The sequence below is a fragment of the Styela clava genome, chromosome 14, assembly GCF_964204865.1.
Source record: "Styela clava chromosome 14, kaStyClav1.hap1.2, whole genome shotgun sequence".
Classification (NCBI taxonomy): domain Eukaryota; kingdom Metazoa; phylum Chordata; class Ascidiacea; order Stolidobranchia; family Styelidae; genus Styela; species Styela clava.
This window is the reverse complement of record NC_135263.1, coordinates 18699078-18722012: the sequence shown is the minus strand read 5'-3', so window position 1 is coordinate 18722012 and position 22935 is coordinate 18699078. Positions and strand designations below refer to the sequence as shown.

Sequence of the window (22935 nt, the reverse complement as noted above, 5' to 3'; positions counted from 1 at the left end):
CGGGTTCGCGTTGTCATCGCCATGGGAATACGAGGTCAAAGAGCAACATGCCACGACGTTTTGATGAAATGCCTCGTGGCGTCGGACTTAAACCAGGATTAGTTAAGTAACCGCTAAACTGGGTTTTTGATCTCCGTTTAACTTTCGAAGTTAAACCGAGTTTAACTAATCCGAGATTAGTCTTAATCCAGGTTTAAGTTAAGTGAGGTTTTTGATCTCCACCCTTAGTGTTGTCCGTTCTGGAGTGAGTTTGAGAGCCAGGTCGATTACGAAAACAGATACCGGTATGGTAACGATAGTTGATTGTTTAAATACAGAAATAGCATATCAAATAGAGTTCAGTAAACAATCAAGCACAACTAATGCTATCGTACAGCACACTATACAAATCGAGTGACATTGTCCCGTTTCAGAGAAACACATTTTACAGATAATCAGACACCCCTCCTTTGGGAGACGTATGAGCATTGTTGTCCCTATATATTGGTTATAATACAGTATAATGAAGTTACGCAAAATACTACAAAAAGCGCAATCTAATAACGTCATCATCGAATTCCTTGGGAAAAAAAATCCGATTTACTGAAGGAAAAAAATTTTTACCGTAGCATTCAGGAGTTTTTGGCAAAAAACCGCAATTTTAGTCATGTGACGGCCGCGATTATTTTAGATTGTTATTGAGACAAGCATGGCACGATATGAAGCATCTGATGTGATTCCAGAAGCCCCTCGTTTGTGAGACACATAGAGTGTTTGTTTTATTGAGCTAAATGGAGGGAAATTCTTGGAATTCGGATAATGCTGGCCCCTAGTCTGTAGAGTACCAAAGCCCGGGGATGTGGCTCATCATGCTAAGCGTTAGGAATACGCTTGCCATCGCGTCTCTGATTACTCTGTGTGGTGTAATGTAGCGGTTCCCAATGGATTCGCCGTAACGAGTTGCCAAATGCGCCGCAAAAACTAACAGAATTGTGTTAAACATACTGAAAATAGAGTATATTGAATATTTTACATATTGTATTTATTATAAATGTTTTATTATTCCCTAATTTAAATGCTGTGTATATGAATCAACAAATTCATTTCACCTTTCTATGTCGTTTACTTTTCATTACGTAGTGTTTGCCTCTAATGTTACGTCCAATGAAGATAGAAGCACTTGATGCAATTTCGCGAACTGCAGACCTACAGTTTATCTGCTGAATCGTATTTAGCGAACTTGAGTAATTTTTTCAGCATTTCAAAGTAAAACCAGGCAGAGATGGAGGAAGAAGAGTTGACCTTTGCCTTTATTCTTTATACCTACTTGTTTTCTGATAGCAAAACCAAAAGGATTGCTCTAAACTTGGGATAATGGTAATGAACTTGAAAGTCAAAAAGCTAGGCAGACGGTTAACAAAAATAACGCTCGCGGAACACAGTTTGGGAACCGCTGGCATAGAGGATTGAAGCAATGTTTCATTGTATCAATCAATTTCTGAATTTCAGCTCACAGTAAATTATGTTATTGTGATCAAAATTGTACTATATAAGCCTCACCTCCATAGGGTGGTACGCACTGGTCGGTTGCTGCTGTACTGGTATCAAATACGGCTTTGTCCACCATCAAGTTCATGCATCTGAAACAAATAACTGCCTAACTATTCCCATACCTGACATGGACTGGTAACTGGACGAGACGCTGTTGTTCGCCCTGTGATTAAGCCCTCTCATTCCTGTATTCAGCTTTTATTTGATCTTGGTCAGTATTCCTCCTTGTCATCTGAATTTCTCTTTGAAGTTGCAACATTTATTGTCCAAAAAAAGGACCAAAATATTTTTCTGGTTTATGGAATTTTCAATTATTCTGTCAGTTTTTTCTTGAATGAACTTTTCATTGCAACCACTAATTTTTGAAATATGATGCTGGCTGTGAATAGTCACATGCTAAGCTAAGACAACATTAGTTTTCCCATTATTATCAATTCCTAATCATTTATCTTGTGTAATTCATACTCCATTATTTACAGGCAGATTTATAGTAAATAAATATTGAAAACATATAATATGTCTGCTTATACATGCATAAGTTGTCATGTGGCATTTTCTGACCCTGATCAACAAAGAGGTCATTATAAAACTGATTGGCATCGCTATAATTTGAAGCGAAAGGTTGTTGGAATGCCACCAGTTTCTGCATCAACCTTCCAGGAAAAAGTGAGGGAGCGCCAGGTTGTCACTGCGGACAAGGACACTGAAGGCATATCTGGCTTTTGGTGCAAACTATGTCAAAAACGTTTCAATTCACATAATTCATTTGAAAATCATAAGCAATCAAAAAAACACAGAGAATATGAAAATGCTCACTTGCAGCAAGTAAAACAAAATTTATCCAAGGAAGACTTGAAAAATGAAAAAGATGAATCTGGTCTAAACGAAAGTCAATCTATGAAAAAAGCTGTTGCTGATGCGAAAGCAGATTTAGATAAACCTAAAATATTACGGGCAGATGAGAAAGTAAAGACCACAAAAGAATTTAAATCTGGTGACAATCCTCGTATGAGATGGTTCAAAAAACAAGCAAAAGCCCTAAAAGAAGCAGAACATGAGGATGAATGGGAAGATGTAGATTCTGATGAAGAGATGAATGACGAAGAAGCTGATGAAGAGGAAATTATCATGAAAGATGAAGATGCAGATATAGAATCACTGTCTTCTGACATACTCACTGGTTTGAAACAGAGACAGATTTCTTCTCAGGAATGTTTATTTTGTCTTAAATCATCAAAAGACATTGAGTGTAATGTTCTTCACATGTCAAAGCAGCATGGATTTTTTATTCCAGATATTACATTTTTAACCGACTTGGAGGGATTATTGAACTATCTTGGTGAAAAGGTTGGAATGGGTAACATATGTTTGTGGTGTAATGAGAAGGGAAAAGCATTTTATTCCATATCTTCTGTATTGAAACACATGAAAGATAAGGGACATTGCAATATGCTTGTTACAGGGGATGCTGCATTGGAATATGCAGATTTCTATGAATTTGGTGATGATGAGGAAGAGAATGACGTAGAAATGGATTCTGAAGGCGAGGAAGATGATGATAATGTATCTGCAGATATAGATATACAGGATTTAGAACTGGTTCTACCATCTGGGTCATCTATTGGTCATAGAAGTTTAATGAGATACTACAAACAGAACTTTCCACCTGTTGAAAGGCATACATCTAAAAAGCAAAAGCGATTAGCTAGGCTTATTGCGCAGTACAAAGCAATCGGGTGGCACAGTTCTTCTGCATCTGATATTTCTCGAGCTCAAAAGGACATGGCCTACCTCAGGACAATGAAATCCAAGTTCAGATTGAAATTATCAATGAAAAACAACAAAACCCAAATGAAACATTTCAGAATTCAACTTTAAATCTGTACAATTTGCCAAATTGTGCAAAATCAGGGGCTATAATTTGCAATTCCAATCAATGAATTTATTGTCATCCTGTAGTTAACCTTTGTTTGGCGATGAATATTCAATTTAGTCAAACTAACTTTTAAATCAGGACCATTCTAATAAAAGTATGAACACTTTAAGACAATACACTCCTCAGCGAATTGACTGCCAATTGCACTTGTTTACTATCACAGGGTGTTCCAGGTACCGTACCACGTTGGCAGTTATGCTTCCTCCAACAATCATCCATTATGGTGATGCAAATAATATGGCAGTTTGATGCATAGGGTCCCCATAAATATGGAGCAAATAACCGTGCAAACCTTGATTCAAATCGAGCCTTAGTAATATTCAACTTATTGGGAAAACTTGCACTTTTGTTCGCCATATTAGAATCTATTGAAGTGAGCAAGTAAATGATAAATGTCTCTGTTAAAAATAAATTGAACAAATTGCGTCAATATTAAATGAAAAATATTTATGACTGCCATACCAAAACATTTGAATGTATGGCGCGGGACACCGGGACGTATTAAAAACTACTGACACCTGATGTGGTCTGCCATATCATTGCGTCCTCTGCTGAATGTTTTTTGATCAGTTGTAGCTAATTCTTACTCCCATTCAGTTGAGTAAAATCTGGACTGGTTTGAAATGGAATTTCGCAAGAAAAATATATTTGTAACCCAATATTTAATGATAATATATAAAATAGGTATCAACTTGCAGTTTTAGTAACAATTGTTGAACTCCAGAACCTTAAAATATACATTCCTTCATTATGGTAAAAATATTATATTAGACATGGAACATAGGAAGCACAAATTCTGTTATATATTGTCGTAGTCCGCCTCCGGTCGATATTTGCATCTGTTCACTAAAAACTTGGCGCCATCCTGTTTAAAAAATATTATTCGTTTTTAAAACGGCATTAAAAAGATAATTTTACTTCGGGTTTTAAATCTTTGACGCAACGCATGTAGTAATATATATAAATGCCAACAAAATAAGTGACTGCATTTAACATAAATCTCATCCCGTGAATTGAATGAATTCAATCGGTTATACCTTAATCAGACCGGGAATGGAACTCCAGAAGTTTTTATTAGGAATCAAGTCAGTGCCTGTTGCACCCGTTCTCGTCTTTTTGTATATTATTCCGCTGACAAGATAAACAAAAAATATCGCCGAAATCCTGTAAATATATAATCGCACACAGTCATGTTTTCCTACAGCGGAATTTGACGAAAATGTGTGAAATTGCGTGGCCTAATAGTTTTAGTCTTATTTCAATTATTCTTGATCTCCGACGTTGAACCTTCTTCTACCATATTACTCTACTCCTGGCTATTATAGGACACAAACGGATGATAATATCATTGGTTGGTATATCCAAAACTATGAGTGACTAGTAATGGAGTAGATTTTCGTTATTCGTAAATTAAACATATGAAGTAATCCCAAAACCATGAGCATAGAGCAAGAGTGACGAGATTAAAACTAATGAAATATATATTCACACATTTTCTAGTATATATATATATATATATATTACATTTAAGAAGGTAAACTCACGATATTAATGAGATTGATCCGATGCTCAGTTTATTATCTTCCGGCGCAACAATCGGACACAAAGCTGGTCCCGAAAAATCAAACACCTAAAGATGTGCAACATCTCGTAGAATATATATATATATATATATAATTTGAAAATAGTGGACAAAGTGTTAGTAAAATCGAAAATTTTGAATATAGGTCAGAAGATGAAGAAACTTTCAACGTTTTCGCCATTGTCAAGAATCTTTACTAAAAGCTTGGCCTTCGTATTCTAACAACACGTATACATTACATAATTTGTGTAGGTATTATCGGTTCCTTGTGCTATGACATCATTTGAAGTTTTTTGGTCATCACAGAACAGATTAACAGTTGAATTGCTGTAAAATTATACAAGATATATTCTAAATATACTCATTTTGATATTACAGTGGCACAGGCAGCGTTAAAGGTTTGCTGCTTCCCTATGATCGACGATCTGAGTTAGATGGAGGTCAAGTTTACGATTACCTTGACCAATATTGACAAATTTTCGTACCTAAAACAACTGTGTTTGCACCTCTGCTATTTTTTCTACCACCATTTTTCTGGGTTAATTTTAATTTTTTTTTTGTAATTTACTGTCTCAAGGATAGCCAAAAAAGAGTTTGACATTCTCAATTACAAATGTACATGATTTTGAAATTTTATTTTAATTAAGTTGAAAGAAATCCGGTAAAATTGTTCGGGTTGAATGATATATTCACTTTTAATGCGCATGTGAGCGCTTTTTCATCGAATAATTTATTTAATCATATTCGAGAATCAAGGGTAGGCTATGCTGAATACAAAAAATATTTGAAGATATGTGTAAGTTTCTTCTGCCCCCAACAATATGCTTGGCAATATGTACAATACAATAAAGACAGTTTTGTATTCACCATAAATAGATATATTGATAATAAGGATCGAAAATGATTGCATAGTTATCAAAATATTAATCTTACAAGTATTTGTCTCCTGAGGAGTAGAGTATAAACAGGGAGCCACTTTCGTCGGTGTTCCAGGAAGCTCCTTTTTGTTGTCCAACGCCAAAATTACCATATCCATCATTTCCAAGTGCCTGAAAATTTTTTACGCATAAGTTCAATATATATGTAATAATATATACTGAAGTTATTTGTGAGTTTCACCCGAGCAATTTTAAGTAAAACAGTCATATGTTTTTTTCATTGGTTGGTAGTAGACCACTTCAACTATTATACTCAAATATTACGCACAATTAAAGGAATAAAACTAAAATTGCGTTGTTCCGGAGGGTAGACATGACAATGCTAAATTAAAATGAAATTACATGACTTCTGTGAGCCCATTAGCAAACATATAAAAAACGAATGCTAGAAAAATTCGAAAAGCAGCCGATTCACTTCACTCATTCTTAATTTTTGGGGCTCTCTTTCCATTACAACAACTTCCCTTTCGGAGAATAACATAAGTCAATATCTTTACCGCAAGTCCAGTGATACCGTCGTCTGACGAAAATGCGTAACATGGGTTGTATGCGTATGTGTTGTCCGGACCTTTCAAATCTTTGTATCTGAATAGTATGGAGTGCAGGCTGTAAATCTAAGATTTTAACTTTGTACTTCCCCACTTTATTTCTTAAAAACAAAAGCTTTTAACCGGCAACACTTGGCAGAAATATAGCGAGTTATTGTTCGATAATGAAAATGAACTTGGTATACTGGATAAATATTAAATTATTTGTTCTCATTGTTCAAATAATTATCATATCAGGACACATGAAGACATTTATGGTTTTGTTGTCAACAAGAAATAACTGCCTGTTCTTAAACATGTAGGTCCTTTTAAAAACACTTTTGTGTCTTAATATTTTTTGAAAAAATAACAATAGTAGGTTACTGAAAAGGCTGAAATTCGGATAAAAATAAGTGTGAATTGCGAGAGAAATAACAGTATTAGTGAAAGTGAATACAAACAAAATTTCAGCCTATGCAGCAGCAATAAACTGAATATGCATTAAAATACAAACACGCCGACGTAAAAAGAAATAGTGCGGCTTATATGACTGTACGTTTACAGCTGCCGGAAAGCCGCATCTGGGGCCTGGGTATGTCGCTGGTGCCCACTGTGTTTTATCAACCAGAGAAGATATAAGACCGCTTCCTGAGCGGGTCGAAATAATGAGTTATATTGTTCAAACAATGTTGTTTTAAACCAACAAGTAAAAATAAAACTTATTTCAAAACAGATATTTTGGAATGGATAACAAAAAGAAGTAACCTAATTTTGTTCGTATTAAGTGTTTATATACTTACAGGGGAGTTTCATCCTGATTACCGAAAGAAATGTCGATGACACCACTACCGTTGACAAGGTCACACCTACACGTGTCGATGTCTCCATGTCTGCAGGTCTTGTGCGTGTATGCAATTTTAATTGAAGACACAATGACAATAATAAAGCAGAATAAAAGGTCAGTGGTTACCATGCTATACGGCTTGCAGATAACGCAACGGGTGAAATGAACTCAACATTGGACCATATCGCTACATTGTTTGTTCTTTCTTGTTAAATATTATTTGATTATGCAACTCTTTGCAGTCAACACTCACAATTCATATAATGTTAGATAAGTCAAATATCAGTAGCATGTGACACGTCAAGTCCGTTCAGCCATGAACCGTACGGTGGTTCACGTAATCGCTGGTCTGTTACGACTTTCTTCAACATAAAGTCCATGTATCTGCGACAAATAACTGGCTAACTAATCCCATACTTGACATGAACTGGTAACCGGACGTGGTTCGCCACATGATTAAGCCGTCCTAGCGGTTTTCCCTAGGATAAATATGTAAATCCTATACTATCCTGTTTGGAAAATGTAAAATAAAGAATTATTTATTACTTTTTTGAAATCTTTCTATTGCAGATGTAAAAATTTCATCATATTATTAATTTTATCAGGATTTATTTTTATCAATGTTTAAAATTCTTCTTATTAAGTTGAAATCCAAAACCTGTAACAAATATTAGGAGGTTGTCCCCGTTTTACTGTTTTAGATGAATAACATAAGATTAGTGCCACAATCGGAATATTCAATTCTTGTAATGCTTCAATCGAAATTCAGGATTTAGTGAAATTGTTAGGAAAAGTTCATAGCCCTAATAAATTACAATCTAAATTTATTAATTTAATGAATACTTGATATATATCATTAATTTATTATTGTCGTTTTAAATATTCAGACGTAATACATCAGTTCAATTGAAGCATTTCTCAATAAATTTTCTCACTGTTTTCGTGATTAATACCAAATCCTTCTACATTCAACTAGGGCTGTGCGTTTCGAAACACTGATGTCGAAACAGCGCTGTTTTAAATTTCGAAACGGATATTATGACGTCATGGCAAATATAAACTTAAATTCGTCAAGGTATCACGTTTTGACTTTCACTTTTGTCGAAATTATTTCAATTTTTTTTCAGTAGCAAGTGAGCCCTATTAAAAATACATGAGATAATATGCCACTAACATTGATACAATCACATGGCGACGTGATAATAAAATGTGTTACCCCAATTGACACCACTTGCTTTAAATATCTATCAGTTCCAGTAACCACAACTTCATGTGGAAGAGTCTTCTCGACTGCGAGCCATGTTGCTAGAGAACCGGGGCCCGATTAAGCATCAAGGAAACAGGTAGAAATACGTTTTTGAGAGGGAAATTCTAATTTGACTGCATGCTATAATTAACCAGAGTAAAGAGACTACCTTGCTCTCACGTTTTTTTAATTGATCGCCAGTTTTCTTTTATTTACATATACAAGCTTCTACTGTTCTCGTATTATTCTTGTGTTATTTGGTCACTGTTTTGTCATCAAGCAGAAGCCAAAGAATAACTTGAAGCATGAGGTGCTTTTCATTTCAAGCGCTCGAAATTGTTTTTTGTATATTTAATTTATGGAAATGCCTGCTATTGTATATTAAATTCGATGTGTAATAATGGTGACATTTGTTTCGGTTCGATTTCGTTTCAAAGACAAAATTTCGTTTCGATTTCGAAACACCAATGTTTTGAAAATGCCCAGCCCTACATACAACATATAAATAATCCTGTAATGTTTTAAACATCACCAGTTTATTGAGTACTTGGTATTTTTCATCATACATTGATTCTTAGATATTGTTGAGTATTAGGAACCTTATACTTTTTATAAAAATACTGGTATATTTTTCTTGTTTCGTTATTCAATATAAGAATGAGCGATTGATTTATAATATTATTTTTTATTCTTCTAATGAATATAGCCGAAAACGTTAGAATGATAAGAAATTATTATTAAAATTGTTGTTTTTAAATTAATCGGCCAGGATCACTTTTCGTAACGATGGAATGACTTCCTTATATACAAATTTTAAAGCGATGATTCAAAAAAATCCTGAACCAGGCCAGCAATTTAGCCTGAAACACAGAAGAATTAAAAACGTCAAACATTTCTATTAAATTGATAAACATAAAAGAGACTATAAATATCAACTGTAATTTATTATTATTATTATTCAAAATCAATTTCTGCAATCGAGCTGGTACACATTGCATTTACTTCATCAACATATTTTAATATGTCCGATGTTTTATGGTCGAATTCAACATTTACGATCTTTTGACCAAACAAGTAATTGTTGAAACGTTCGCAGTCAAAAGTACTTGCCAACATCTCGCTGTTGACATTTAGTCAACGATTTTGACGCATACGCATCAGGCTTTTCATCCTGTATTAAAACGGCACCCACTCTTTTTGTGTCAGAATCTACAGAAAGTGTTACTGGCTGTGTTCGATCAAAATATTCTAGCATCGGAGTAGCTGTTATTCCAGATTCCAAGTCATCATATGATTACTATGCACATGTTCTCATGTCAATTAACACATTTCTCCAACAGATTACGCAAATAAGAAAATATATGAAATAAATTTAGAATGAATTTCGTCAAATAAGTAACCGCATATAAAAACCATAATTTACGTCTAAAACACTGAGAATTTAGCACTGGGCATGCATCTGACATCACCTTCAATTGACTGCATAAATAAATGAAAATTTTTGATTGCCTCTTTTAAATCAGTTAGATCAATGCAAATTCTAAGCTTGTTTTTTTTTGCATCATGGCTGTGCTATCAACCCACTCAGTAGAAGTATTTACTTTCTTTATCCCATAATTTTTTTTATTCGACCGAGTTCCGATTTCAAAGAATGTCGTATGGTTTTTTGATCTATCTTTGGAATATCTTTCATATTAATATCTACTAATCAAACCTAATCCGGAGAAAAGATTATCATATTGATCGAATATTGGACCATTATATAAAGTGGTTTTCAGGAGTACGAATAGCTTAATACACTCTTTATGAGACAAATCTTGACTCTGCCTCGACCTCCTTATTTGCGGGCTACGGCCGATGGATATTTGCCAATAAATCAAAAAGATTCATCTAAGCATATGAATGGCTGACGCAGTAACGTTTGCAGTGGACTCCCAGCAGCTCGTGCATATGTCTATGATTTTTTCGAAACCTTTATTGTTGTACCTCTGTGAGATGTTACGCGGTTCTACATAATTCATATTTTTTTATTTACACATCGTTTTCGTTTCAGGACCGTTCAGATACTGGCAAAATTTCTGATCAAATGAATAGGATCCTCAATATCTGTTCATCTGCCAAATTTGTAATTCATACTGCGGGATTAGATAAATTAGTCGCAGATTGAATTTGCACGTACCTAAATGGAAATGCAAATACGCAGATTGGATAAAAAACACATACATACACATGCTCAAGTTTAACTAGCTATATATATATATAGTATTGTAGCGGATGATATTGGAAAATTAATCAGTGTTTTGCCGTCGAATAATCATATCGCAGTGTCTAATCCATTCCGCGTTCAGAACCTCGTACAAAAATAGTATCTTCTGGCGAATAAGTTAAGCGAAAAGGCAGTGCGTTCAAAACGATATAATAAATAAATTGGTTTAAACGTTGCAGCCCTCATACTAGGATAACTATATTGAAAACCGAACGCGATTTTTAGGGAGAACACTGTGACTCTTTTGGTAATAACACTGAGCTAGTGGTGAAGATATTTTATAAACAAGGCTTCAATTCTGTAATCCAAACCTTAAAACTAGATAATCAGAAATTTGTAACCGAATATGACATTTCTAATGTTTTTGTCATAGCCTTTGTTGCTGTTTCAAGTTCGGAAAATTGTGTCACAAACTTTAAATCTCGAAAGCAAGATTTAATTTAACTGAGAAAATACCCAAACCACTTCTCATACAAGAGGAAGTTCTCAACTCTCCTCGTCATACTGGAACTATGATTGCCGTTATATCGATCTTATTTTAGTGGAGGGTTTGAGCAAACAAGTCGATGTCCCGATGATGTCTTTGACAGAACATCTCTATCCCAATTCTTTGATAATTTATACGGCGGTTTAAAAAATGAACATATGGATATATTAGCTAAGCAAGCTACCACTTATTCGAACTTTTTAATGAAGCTAATTCTTTGTTGCCTGATATATTTTATCGAATTTTAATACCGGATATATTGCAAATCATTATCAGATGTCTCCCAGAACTACCCACAATTCATAATTTCTATGCAATTTTCCCAACGCTTCAAATAATTATTATAGTAAGGCTACTGCGCTAATAATATGCTTTTGATCGTTGGATTTGACTTACAACGACCGTTTGCTCCTTTGAACAGTTAATATATAAAGATGAAGAGGAAACGTTAAGTTACAGAAATATACGTGTGTTTGTGTGCAGCAAGACTCTTGAATCACTTAGTATACTTTGAACGTTTGATAAAATGATATCGAGTCGTATAAAATGCGTAGACACAACTAATCAACGTACTATGCATAAGCATTTTAAAAAAAAACTATTTTACATACTATCTTTAATTAAAATGAACATAAAGAATATTCCGTATCGCTGAATAATATAGATTTATTGGTAGTGAAATGAACGATCGGCAACGGACTATGGCATATATCTGCTTCAATCAATCAGATAAAAGAGCGGATCAAATCAATATCTCCGCGCAAACAAAATTCTATATAAAATTCATTGGAAATATCGTATTGGTTTATCTTTTGTACTCATCACAAAAGTCTCGGCAATTATCACACGCTTCATATATTGTCGTAGTCAGGTTTTTCGGTACCTTTGCACTTGTACACAAGAAACATCACGCCATCCTGTAAATGAAACGGTAATATGTTGTTCCAGTATGATATGTTGTAGTAAACACTGGAAGTATTAATTAGCACAATAATTAATTGACACCAACAATGGTAAAGATAATTTTGTTTTATGAAATATGAGCATAAAAATCATTGCAATTAAACACTTGGACCGTACGCTCCACAGGCTATAAATTCCTCTTTGCACCCAAAATTTACATCCACCAGATTATTTATATCATAAAAATTAGTTTCTATTTAATTACGAGCTTCAAGGAAAACTTATGAGGAAACATGTTATTGGGTTTGTGAAGGTACGTCTACATATCTAAAAAATGCCCAAAGAAAGAACACGCGCACAGAGTCAAGAGTACAGGGAGTGATACCTGAGAAAAGTTACTGTCGACCACTGAAGTACCAGCTCATTGTTCAAATATGCATGCAGTAAATTATGTTCCTCTGGGGAAGTCCGACTTTGTTCAGACGGAACGTTACAGAAATTTACAGGTTTGTATTTGTATGTGGCAAGATCCGCAAGCGCGACATCATAATATAGGGATGAGTAGTTGGTCCCACAGAAGCCCAATCGACATTACGATTACACTAAACTGGAATATTAATTGCTTGTTTTTCTCCAAGTAGGTTGGAAAAGTGTATCTAGATGTGTACATATATTCTGATAATTAGTAATATTCTCCTGTATTTTATCTGTTTAAAATCAATATCTACCTTTATTAATCCAGGTATAGAGGACCAAAAGTCCTTGTTTGGAATCAAGTCAGATCCTGTTGCATCTGTTCTTGTTTTCTTATAAATAATTCCACATACGAGGTACATGAATAATACAACAAAAACTCTGCCAGATAAATACATTACAAATGTGAATTGACTGCATTATTTGCAGAACGTAGGAAAGCATACTCCACTAGTATTTTAATTCTAATACAGCTACGTTTGTCGGGAGATATATTTAGGCTGTCAGACCGTCTTAGGAAATTTTATGTTTTCTGTAGACCAAATTTGACTGAATTTACTCATTTAATGTTTTTTTCTTTCTATGATTGATGGGTAGATGACTGTAAAATAAAACTACATGAAGTAGCCTAATAAGATAGATGAATGGAAATTTTGTCCCGACCTCGGCCTAAAAACAATCTTGCAATCGTTGCGTGAGTATAAGATTGAAACAAAATAAACGCATAACTCACATAATTAGAAAAATTGATCCTCCACTCAAACCACCTCCCCCGTTACGAACAGGGCACAATGCAGGCCCAGAAAATTGGAAGTTCTTTTTAATATAAAAAAAAAAATCATTAGTCATCTTCTAGTCTAATTGTTTAGAGTGAAGTTTTGAAAATGCCTAATAAAGCACTAAACATTACAGAATTTTATCTGTGTTAATTTTTTTGTTTGTTCAATTTGCATTAGCTTTTTATTCGTTTAAAAGAGTGTGTTTACATTGACGTAAGAAATTTCAGCATCTCCACAATGCCAATACAGCTTTATTATACAAGAAACTTGGTTTAAGATAGCCCTGTTTCGTTCAGTTAATTTTGCTTTTATAAATTTTTACTTACATAGTTGTAAAACGTTGCATCTGGTCCTTGTGCTGTGAGCTGATTAGTGCTGGTGCCTTTGTCACAAATCAGTTTAACAGTCGATGTGCTGAAAAAATAATGAGATTGCTATTCTATAGCTCTAGCACAAAATTGCGTGTATTTGGGTTGTGTGCGTATATTTTGAAATGAAAAAGAAAGTACTAGCGAAGCGATTCTGGTTTAAATAATCTGCGGGTATTGCAATGGTTAAATTCGGAATAATTAGATCTCGATCTTGTTCGACTTAAGGTTTTTTTTCTTTCATAGCCATCTAAATATATTTTTATATATATGTATCTAAGAGAACTATTTCATCTGAATAATATATAATTCGGAGGCAATATGTTCCAGTCTCAACTTGCCGTTTGTTCGTGTTTCATACTTGTTGTGCAATTATATATTATATTTGTGAATATATTTGGTAATAAAATTTGGAGATGATATTAATCAAATATATGGATAAGAAAGTCTTGTTTACCTAAAAGATCGGTGACAAGTGTGGCGGAGGCGGACAAATGTGGCAGAATATAGTTTTTTTTTATATCTTATGAAAGTATTCCTATGAATTACTTTTGAATAAAATAATGTGACTCAAGCAAATTTGGTACTCCCAAAGTATGTGAACCAAGATGGCGGACACCGGAACTTATAGTATGTGTACCGGTGTCCGCCATCTTGGTTCACAAACTTCGGGAGTACCGAAAATTTGGAAAAAAAGAAAAGTAAGAGATTTTTGGCAAGTGTCCTAATTCTTACGTGGTGAAAATTTTCAAATCGGTTTGTCAATGTGAAATTTCAGCAACAACAACAACCAAAACAACACGTCCTCAAACAAGAAAACAAGGATTTGGCAAACAATCCCCAGTTTCATTTCGTGTCCAATAAATGAACTTACTCATAACCATCCGCAGAGGTATACACTATCACCAAGGATCCACTGTCGTCCTTTTTCCACGTTGCCCCCTTTTGCTGTCCTACATCATAATAATCTCCTCCATCGTCGTACTGAAGCATCTATTGAGCAATGGGACGTAGCGTTTTAAAAGGGAATAGATAGAATAAAAAGGATGAATGCTACTCATTTCGTTATGAGACGCTCAGAAAGATGTAAAATAAAAATAATAAAGTTCTTCACCGCAAGTCCTGTTAGGGTGTCATTATCGAAAGGATAGCACGGATTGTAATCATATGTGAAATCTTGTCCGGTTACGCCATGGTATCTGAAAGGAGTAAGACCAGGAGCCGGTAAATGTGGTTATTCAAACTAAATAATTTCACTCGAAATTTATCTTAGGCGAGTTGTCCTTGTCTTTGCACAAGAATGACCAATTAGCAATAATTTGAAATTTGGGCGCTCCAGAAGTGTGTGTACCAATATGGAGGTAGGGTCCAACTAATTTTGTTCGCCTTATTTACATCAAGTTGTGTACAGGGACTGATTACTATGACAATGGGGAGTATACGATTGGGTAACACAGACAGTCATCGAACTCGTGGGTTTGAATAGAACTAAAATAGGGAAAATCAAAATAAAATTATGGCCTAGCCCTAACCTGTTTTTTTGCGGAAAGATTTATAGCATGCCTGCAAACATTACCTCGTTGTAATTGTTTCGCGTACTGTTTGGTATTTTTAATCATATTCCCAAAATGTAGGTATAAATCAAATAACTCAGTGTTCACTTTGCCTCCCGAAACGTTTCAGGTTACTTCCAATGAACAAAAACTTGTCCCGAAAAGGATGTTATAGACCAGGAATGGCGAACCTTTTCCAGTGAGGGGGTTAAAAATTATATGAAGAGAGTGGGTCACATATATTTATTCAAAATTTTATCTATAAGAAACCTCTGAAACAAAACTTATTAGCTTCTGTTGGTGATGGGTTTTTGATAGTTTTGGGCTTTACTTCTATCAGTAACTTATTATGGCACTCGATTTTATGAAATTAGAGTAAGAAACACGCGTACGAATTACCAAAACGTTTAGGATGATAATGTTATATTTTTCGATCAGCTTCCAACCACATTAATTAAGGCACTTTCATACTGCCCCGTTGTTATTTCAGATTTCTGGGTTTTTATTTCAAATCTGAAAGATTTTTTTCTCAACGGCATTGTAGGCGAGAAACTAATAAAATGCGAAGTAGCACCCAGTTCTCGTAAAATTCCTAAAACAGTCTGCAGAATGCAGATGCTTCTCCGAAAGAGACGAGCGTTGCGAGAAATGAACATCAATTGCATTGTTACGTCATAAACGATGTCAGAGCCAAGGTATTGGTCCGGAAATTATCATTTTGAATATGAGAGATCGCAGCCCTGACTGCCCAACGGTACATTATAATAGTTTAGTTATTGTTAGGTTAATTTAAGGCCAGCTTTATAAATTTTTATCACTGATATTTTAGTATTTTTTTTTAAATTTCATTCGTGCCTTTTCGGGTCTTTTGTGACTTTGGGACCCGCGGGTCAGTGGTTCGCCATCCCTGTTATTAGACCATTCCTAAATTAAAAAAATAGGTCGTTTTGAAAGGTATTTCTCGTGAGTTTACATATCCTCAATCAAACTGCTAGTTATGTACTTGTGAACTCGTTTGTAAGCACATAAAATGAGCTTACAAAATCGAAGACATGATTGTTCAATTATCAGATATAGCCGCAGAAACAGATTTAAATATTCTGTATTTCATGAAAGAAATCTAATAGCAAGGATTTAAGGTAAAAATTTATCTAGATATACATATTTTTGCTTTCTACTTACAAAGCGGTGTTATCTTGATTTCCAAATGAAATATCAATTGCTCCACTTCCATCTGCAAGATCACAGGTACACTGATCCGTATCGCCACCCTTACATACAGCCCCTTCTATCTCAATTCCTCCGCAAAAACATACCAAAATAACAATTTTCCAAGCAATATTCATTGCTGTGTGTTACATGCAAGTAATATATGCAAGTAAAATGATCATGTGACGAATTGTAACACTGTTTGTAAATCTCCGTTTGTTTGCATTATATTCATTTGCGGAGCCTTAACTGCATGCAGTTTACCTAACAATGAGTAAATACGGTACGTTACCGTCAGACAATAGTATACGCAAATTAGAAAAATTCTATAGTAGTGAATCAACTAGTAGCGACACCGATATTGCAAGCCATTAATAACAATGCAGTTGCCACACACTTTTTAAGTATGTTTTCTCTACCGACTTACTGTTTTTAACAGACTGGTTGTCCTTGGATTTATTGGCTCGACAATTATGTTCTAACCAATCCAACGGAATACTTCGTGCCTACATGGCAATTGTGGAATACTGTTATTTTGTATATAATTTTTTTGTTGTTGTTTCGTTGTTTTAACAAATATTTTACTCCCAAGGTCCTTAATCGGATATATTTTTCCAGCAGGAAATTCACATATTTATTCAGTGAGGTCGTTTACCACATAGCAGAATACAACATTGTTGTAAATGTAACGTCTTATGTTGCATGATGCCGTAATAGATAGTATGTGCTTTCGTTAGATATGTGAACTCGCAATCGGTTTTAGTCATTTGTATTTACATTTCTACATCAAAATCTTTTTTTCAGATTTCTTTTCGCCAGTTTAATATTTTAAAATATTCTTAATATACCATATTCGTGATATATGATAAAAAAAATTAAAGCCAAATTTTTACAGAAGATAAATTAGAATGTTAAACAAGCAATTAAAGATTGTGTGTTCTACGTAGTATTTTAGCATCATTTTGGAGAAATAATAATTTTTGAAATGAAACGAATGTACATCACTAACTTGATTGAGATAATACTACCAATAGTTTTGCTATTATAAAAGATTATAAAAATGCATAGTATTTATTGCACATATAAAGTGTGAACAGTTTTTTTTTTCTTTTATTTTCTCTTCGGATAATCGTATTCAAATATTATCATAGTCTCTTCCAGACTCCCCTTTGCATTTGTAGACAAGGAACATGACCCCATCCTGTTAAATAAAAACATCTATGGACATCTATCTCTCTTGCGAAAATGAATATGAACCTACTCGAAATTTTCCCTTGTAAATACACCTTATGCAATAAGATCATAAACCACAAGTGTCCATGAAATAATTTTACCGGCATTAAAGTGAATGTTTTATTTACAAAATGAAAAAGAAATTTTTGATAATTGAATTTAAAATAATCAACCTTTAAAATTTTATTGATTTATGCAGCTTCATTTAATTCTTTACGAAAAATTTTTATTACAAAAATTTTCACTCTCGAAATACCTTTATTAGTCCTGGTAACGAAAACCAAAATTCCTTGTTTGGGATCAATTCGGAACCAGCAGCATCAGTTGTTATCTTCCGAAATATAATTCCACCAATGAAGTAGATAAAAAGAACAACGAAAAATCTGAAAATGAGCAAAATTATTAAAAAGAGATGAGTTACTTATCAGAATCGATTCGAATATATATTTCAATATCAGACTTACATGATTAAAAATATTGACCCTCCACTAAGTCCTCCTCCACCACCACCACTCGAACCTGGACATAATGCTGGTCCAGAAAATTGGAAGTTCTGCAAAACAAATTTACATGATGAAGCTATCGACTAAGTTTTTTGGCGCTCCAAAAGTATGTGTTCCTATATGGAGACAATTAATATTTTCGCCTACTTTATATCAAGTTGTGTAAAGAGACTAAATCCTATGGGCAGGGGGTATATTCACTTGGCCAACACAGACAGTACCCGAACTCGTAATAGATTAAAATAAGGAAAATTGTAATAAAATTATGGCCTAACCCTAAACGAGTACACACACTACGAGAGTACCAGGTTTTGATATATTCATGATAGTTAAAACGTTCATTTAATTCGTAGTATTCTTCTGACAAACAATAAAATGTCAGCGAATCAACAAATAAATGATGCGAACACCTGCTACAAGTAATAAGTAGTATAAAATAATCAAGATATAAAAAAAAAACACACAGCCCGCTTATTCGGTCTTGTTAACAAACCACGACATTCATTTGCCACCCTCTCTGGCTACAGTTGTTACCCAATCACGTCTCGGACTTGAATAAGCGACATACCTACTATACCTTATATAAATACCGTAAACCACATCGATAACTAGTTCTGTATTATAAGAATCAAACTTCATCTTTACTTACGTAATTAGTAAAAGAGGAGTCTAATCCTTGAGCTGTTAAGCTGTTGTCCTTCGCTTTATTGTCACACAAAAGAATCACAGTGGATGAGCTGACAGGTAAATTAAATATTTAAATTAAATTTACATTGTCCAGATACAATTTCATTTTGGAAAACTTTTTATTTTATTTTTTAAATCTGAATATTTTACAACTAGACTCACGAGCTTCCGTCTGATGACGTGTAAAGCAGTTTTAAACTTCCACTATCATTTTTCCATGTCGCGCCGCTTTGTTGTCCAATGTCATAAAATTGTTTACTTTCATCGTTATATTGAAGTGTCTAAACGTAATAGATTATTTCATTCACCAGTATACACCATTGGCATGTATACATGCTTAATTCTGAAATAATATGCTGAATCATACTTTTTTCGGTACTCCCGTAGTATGTAAACCAAGATGACGGACACTGGAACGTAGTATGTGTACCAGGTTAGGGTTAGGCCATCATTTCAGGTACAAATACTACGGGAGTCATTTGGCTAGTCTCCGAACTCGTGATAAAATCAAAATAAGGAAAATTGGAATAAAATTATGGCCTAACCTTAACCTGGTACACATACTATGTTCCGGTGTCTGCCATCTTGGTTCACATACTAGGAGAGGGCCCTTTTTCATACTACGCACTCGAGGATTCTAACTATATTTAGTAGATTGGAGTTTTCGTGCAGAATGCCCTATTGTTTCGCAGTAACGTTATTGTCAGATACACACTTTTGATCGAAATAATCGATACGTGGCACAAACCAAATACTATAATATTGTTACAATGGTAGTCGCCATCGAATTACCGCTAGTCCGGAGATGGATCCATTTTGTGATGTGAAATCATAGCAAGGATTGTAGGCGTACATGTAGTAGCCACCAGGATCCATTACTTTGTCAAATCTAAATGTAGAATATTGTTACCAATATACTGTTCTAAAATAAGGAAGTTCTAAGACAGAATATATGGTGAGGAAAACAGTTTATCAATATTTAAAGAAGTACTTTATATTGAAAGTGTCCAATAAATATTTTGGTTTATTTTGGAAAAAAATCATTCAATCACCTTTTATTTGATATCATTTATTTTGTTATGTCGTTATATTCACAGTCTGATCATCAATGTAAAAATAGCACGTACATTGTATATTTTTTTACTTATTCATATTTATTTACTCTTTTAAATTTCTATTTTTCTATATATCTGTTTTTTTATAGAAAAAGTTTGTAATAGCTATTTTGTGATTTTCTTATTTTCCAAAATTGTTATATGCATATATCATTAAATTGTTTTGCTTCTACGTTTTCTTTCTCGTCTTGAAAATAATAGCAATTAATAATCAGAAGCATCTGCATTTACTAAATTTATTCGTTAATCTGAATCAGCGTTGTAGGTGTTTCTGCTTGAAGACCTTACGAGGTCCCTCGTGACTCCTGTCACACAATTAAATTTTATCTATTTTAGTTTGCTTTGCATTTACCATATTCTTCGTAATATATTATATTGTGTTAAAAAAATGATGATTGATTGAATAAACCGATCAATGTAATGATATCTATTGCAAAAGAATTCGTTTTCAAAAAATAAACTGAACTGTGCAAATTACAGTCACTGATATAATGCTTATCACAGCGCTTAGCTGTAATATTATCGATATTTACTTTTTGACATAGAGAACAACTAATAATTCTGCCTGCAAGCATGTATCATTTATCGGCTAGTCCGAACAAGAATTCACAATATCACTTCCTGCATAAGTGCTCGCCACAACTATTATCTTTACAATCGACTAAAAGTTTAAGTTAAACTTGCGTTTATGTAATTAAATAACGAATCAAATATTAAAAATTCACATAACTTAGCTCCGTAAGAAAATAAAACTAAATATATATATATATATACTTACAACGGTGTTTTATCTTGCTTCCCGATGGAAATATCCACGACACCTCTACCGTCGACGAGATCGCATTTACATGCATCGGTGTCACTACTTTTGCACACTTGCTGTGCCAATCCATACCTAAATAAAATAGCGAGTCCCAGCCACCAAAGAAACATGACAGCAACCTAACCAAACCCAACAACTTTATGTAATACTGATTGCTGGAATATGGTTCGTACCTTGTACACAATCGCTCGTGCTTCTATTTGCTGTTCTATAAGCATGTCGTGCAGAAAACACACTTATCTATACGCTCCAACCTATTTGCCTAAATCGAGCTTGACAAACATTTCCCTATATTGCTAAAGCTTAGTGTTAACTTCATGTTGTCGGATTTTGAATAAAAATTAACGAGGCGTGAATATATATATATATAAATAAGGTGAAGATATTCTCTACCAAATACCTATTTTTGTAAAACGGTAAACATCTTTATGTTCATTCAATTGCTGGTTTTGACGTCATTGTGATATATTCAATTTTAGTGCGATATGAAATAGCTAAAATTGAAAACAATTCACAACCAACTGTTTCCAAACCTAGGTCGCCAAATACTTCATTTTTCCGCCATGGTTTCTACGTAAATTTGGGTACTCCCGTAATATAACCTATGTACCAGGTTAGAGTTCGGCCATAATTTTATTCCGATTTCCCTTAAGCTTTTCGGTTGAACTGAAAATATTTTGGTTCTATTACGAGTTCGGGGACTGTCTGTGTTAACCAAGTGAATATACCCCCTGTTTATAGGGCTCAGTCTCTTTATGTACTTGTCACCTTTGACCTTGCTTGTTCACGCTCTCTCTTGCTTGTACTGCATGCTGCTAAGTGCTGTGATCTATAATGTCTATGTTATATCCATAAATATACTCAAGCATCCTGAACAGTGTTTACCCACAAACGGCATTGTGATATAATCAATTTTAGTGCGATATGAAATAGCTAAAATTGAAAACTATTCACAACCAACTGTTTCCAAACCTAGGTCGCCAAATACTTCAGTTGTCCCGCCACAGTTTCTACAAAAATATGGGTACTCCCCAATGATCCCTCTAATTTTTTGTAGTATGTGTGCGATGAAATTTTGGTGTGTGCGCAGTTTTTTGGAAATGACGAAAATTTGTGCAAAAACCAATGAAGAAATTTTGGCGTTCTAACCGGGTAATAAATGGGCCAACAACAAACTTTCTCAACCTGCCAACAGAGCACATTGTTACATTACATCGAAATACATCTGTGCGCAGTAAATCTATGCGTGTGCGCAGCCTCTGAAAGCTGTGTGCGCGCGCACACCTTAGAAGTGTAACCTATGTACCAGGTTAGGGTTAGGCTATAATTTTATTCCGAATTTCCCTAAACTTTCCGGTTGAACTGAGAATGTTTTAGTTCTATTACGAGTTCGGGGACTGTCTGTGTTAGCCAAGTGCATATACCCCCTGCCTATAAGTTTCAGTCTCAGTCTTTTCAGCAAAAATCTGAAACTTTTTGTGGTTTTTAACATTACCCTCAACTACAGTCACATAATGTTGGATATGAAATTCGAGCAAAAAAAACTCTGGTTTTTGTCGACAGTTTCTAGGCCTAGCTATATTTCCTGTAGTGATTTTTGCCAAATTGTGGCCACAAATATATATCATGATCTATCATATATATATCTTTTCTAACCCGGTTATCTTTTGACCAGAATTGGAGGATTAGCGGGATAAAATATCCGCTATCCTATTGTATTTCAATAATTCACCGGAAACTTATCTGGGACTTGGGACACTGTTATGGTATATTTCATCCTGATAAAATGTGCAAACTTCAGACGAGACTTATGAGTCAGTCATACATAGTCTGTGTCTGCTCTGTCAGGAGTGATGAGAAGTTGGTTTTAGTTATCGATCCAAGTACTTAAGGATGCGGGACATGTTATTATGTAGTACAAAGGCTCTGAGA

The 22935-nt window shown here is 34.3% G+C and overlaps 4 protein-coding genes across 4 annotated transcripts; 1 reads left to right on the top strand and 3 right to left on the bottom strand.

Moving 5' to 3' along the window:
- Positions 1 to 1989: 1989 nt before the first annotated feature.
- Positions 1990 to 3600, top strand: LOC120341043 (cytoplasmic 60S subunit biogenesis factor ZNF622-like). Its single transcript, XM_039409469.2, has one exon. It carries the CDS (start codon positions 2047 to 2049, stop codon positions 3406 to 3408), a length of 1362 nt encoding a protein of 453 aa, XP_039265403.2. The 5' UTR covers positions 1990 to 2046; the 3' UTR covers positions 3409 to 3600.
- A 150-nt stretch (positions 3601 to 3750) lies between these two features.
- On the bottom strand, positions 3751 to 7486 carry LOC120341218 (uncharacterized). The gene is made up of 7 exons (XM_039409693.2): positions 7314 to 7486; positions 6484 to 6571; positions 5982 to 6097; positions 5288 to 5375; positions 5011 to 5096; positions 4504 to 4630; positions 3751 to 4331 (listed from the first exon to the last, which is right to left on the bottom strand). Exons 1-7 carry the CDS (start codon positions 7484 to 7486, stop codon positions 4266 to 4268), a joined length of 744 nt encoding a protein of 247 aa, XP_039265627.2. The 3' UTR covers positions 3751 to 4265.
- Positions 7487 to 11773: 4287 nt separating this feature from the next.
- Positions 11774 to 16990, bottom strand: LOC120330911 (uncharacterized). Its single transcript, XM_039397902.2, has 7 exons — positions 16616 to 16990; positions 14995 to 15079; positions 14755 to 14873; positions 13839 to 13926; positions 13467 to 13549; positions 12988 to 13114; positions 11774 to 12273 (listed from the first exon to the last, which is right to left on the bottom strand). Exons 1-7 carry the CDS (start codon positions 16777 to 16779, stop codon positions 12208 to 12210), a joined length of 732 nt encoding a protein of 243 aa, XP_039253836.2. The 5' UTR covers positions 16780 to 16990; the 3' UTR covers positions 11774 to 12207.
- Positions 16991 to 18116: 1126 nt separating this feature from the next.
- Positions 18117 to 21239, bottom strand: LOC120344852 (uncharacterized). The gene is made up of 6 exons (XM_078119705.1): positions 20959 to 21239; positions 19858 to 19954; positions 19228 to 19346; positions 19028 to 19115; positions 18340 to 18428; positions 18117 to 18258 (listed from the first exon to the last, which is right to left on the bottom strand). Exons 1-6 carry the CDS (start codon positions 21111 to 21113, stop codon positions 18117 to 18119), a joined length of 690 nt encoding a protein of 229 aa, XP_077975831.1. The 5' UTR covers positions 21114 to 21239.
- Between the last annotated feature and the right edge of the window lie 1696 nt (positions 21240 to 22935).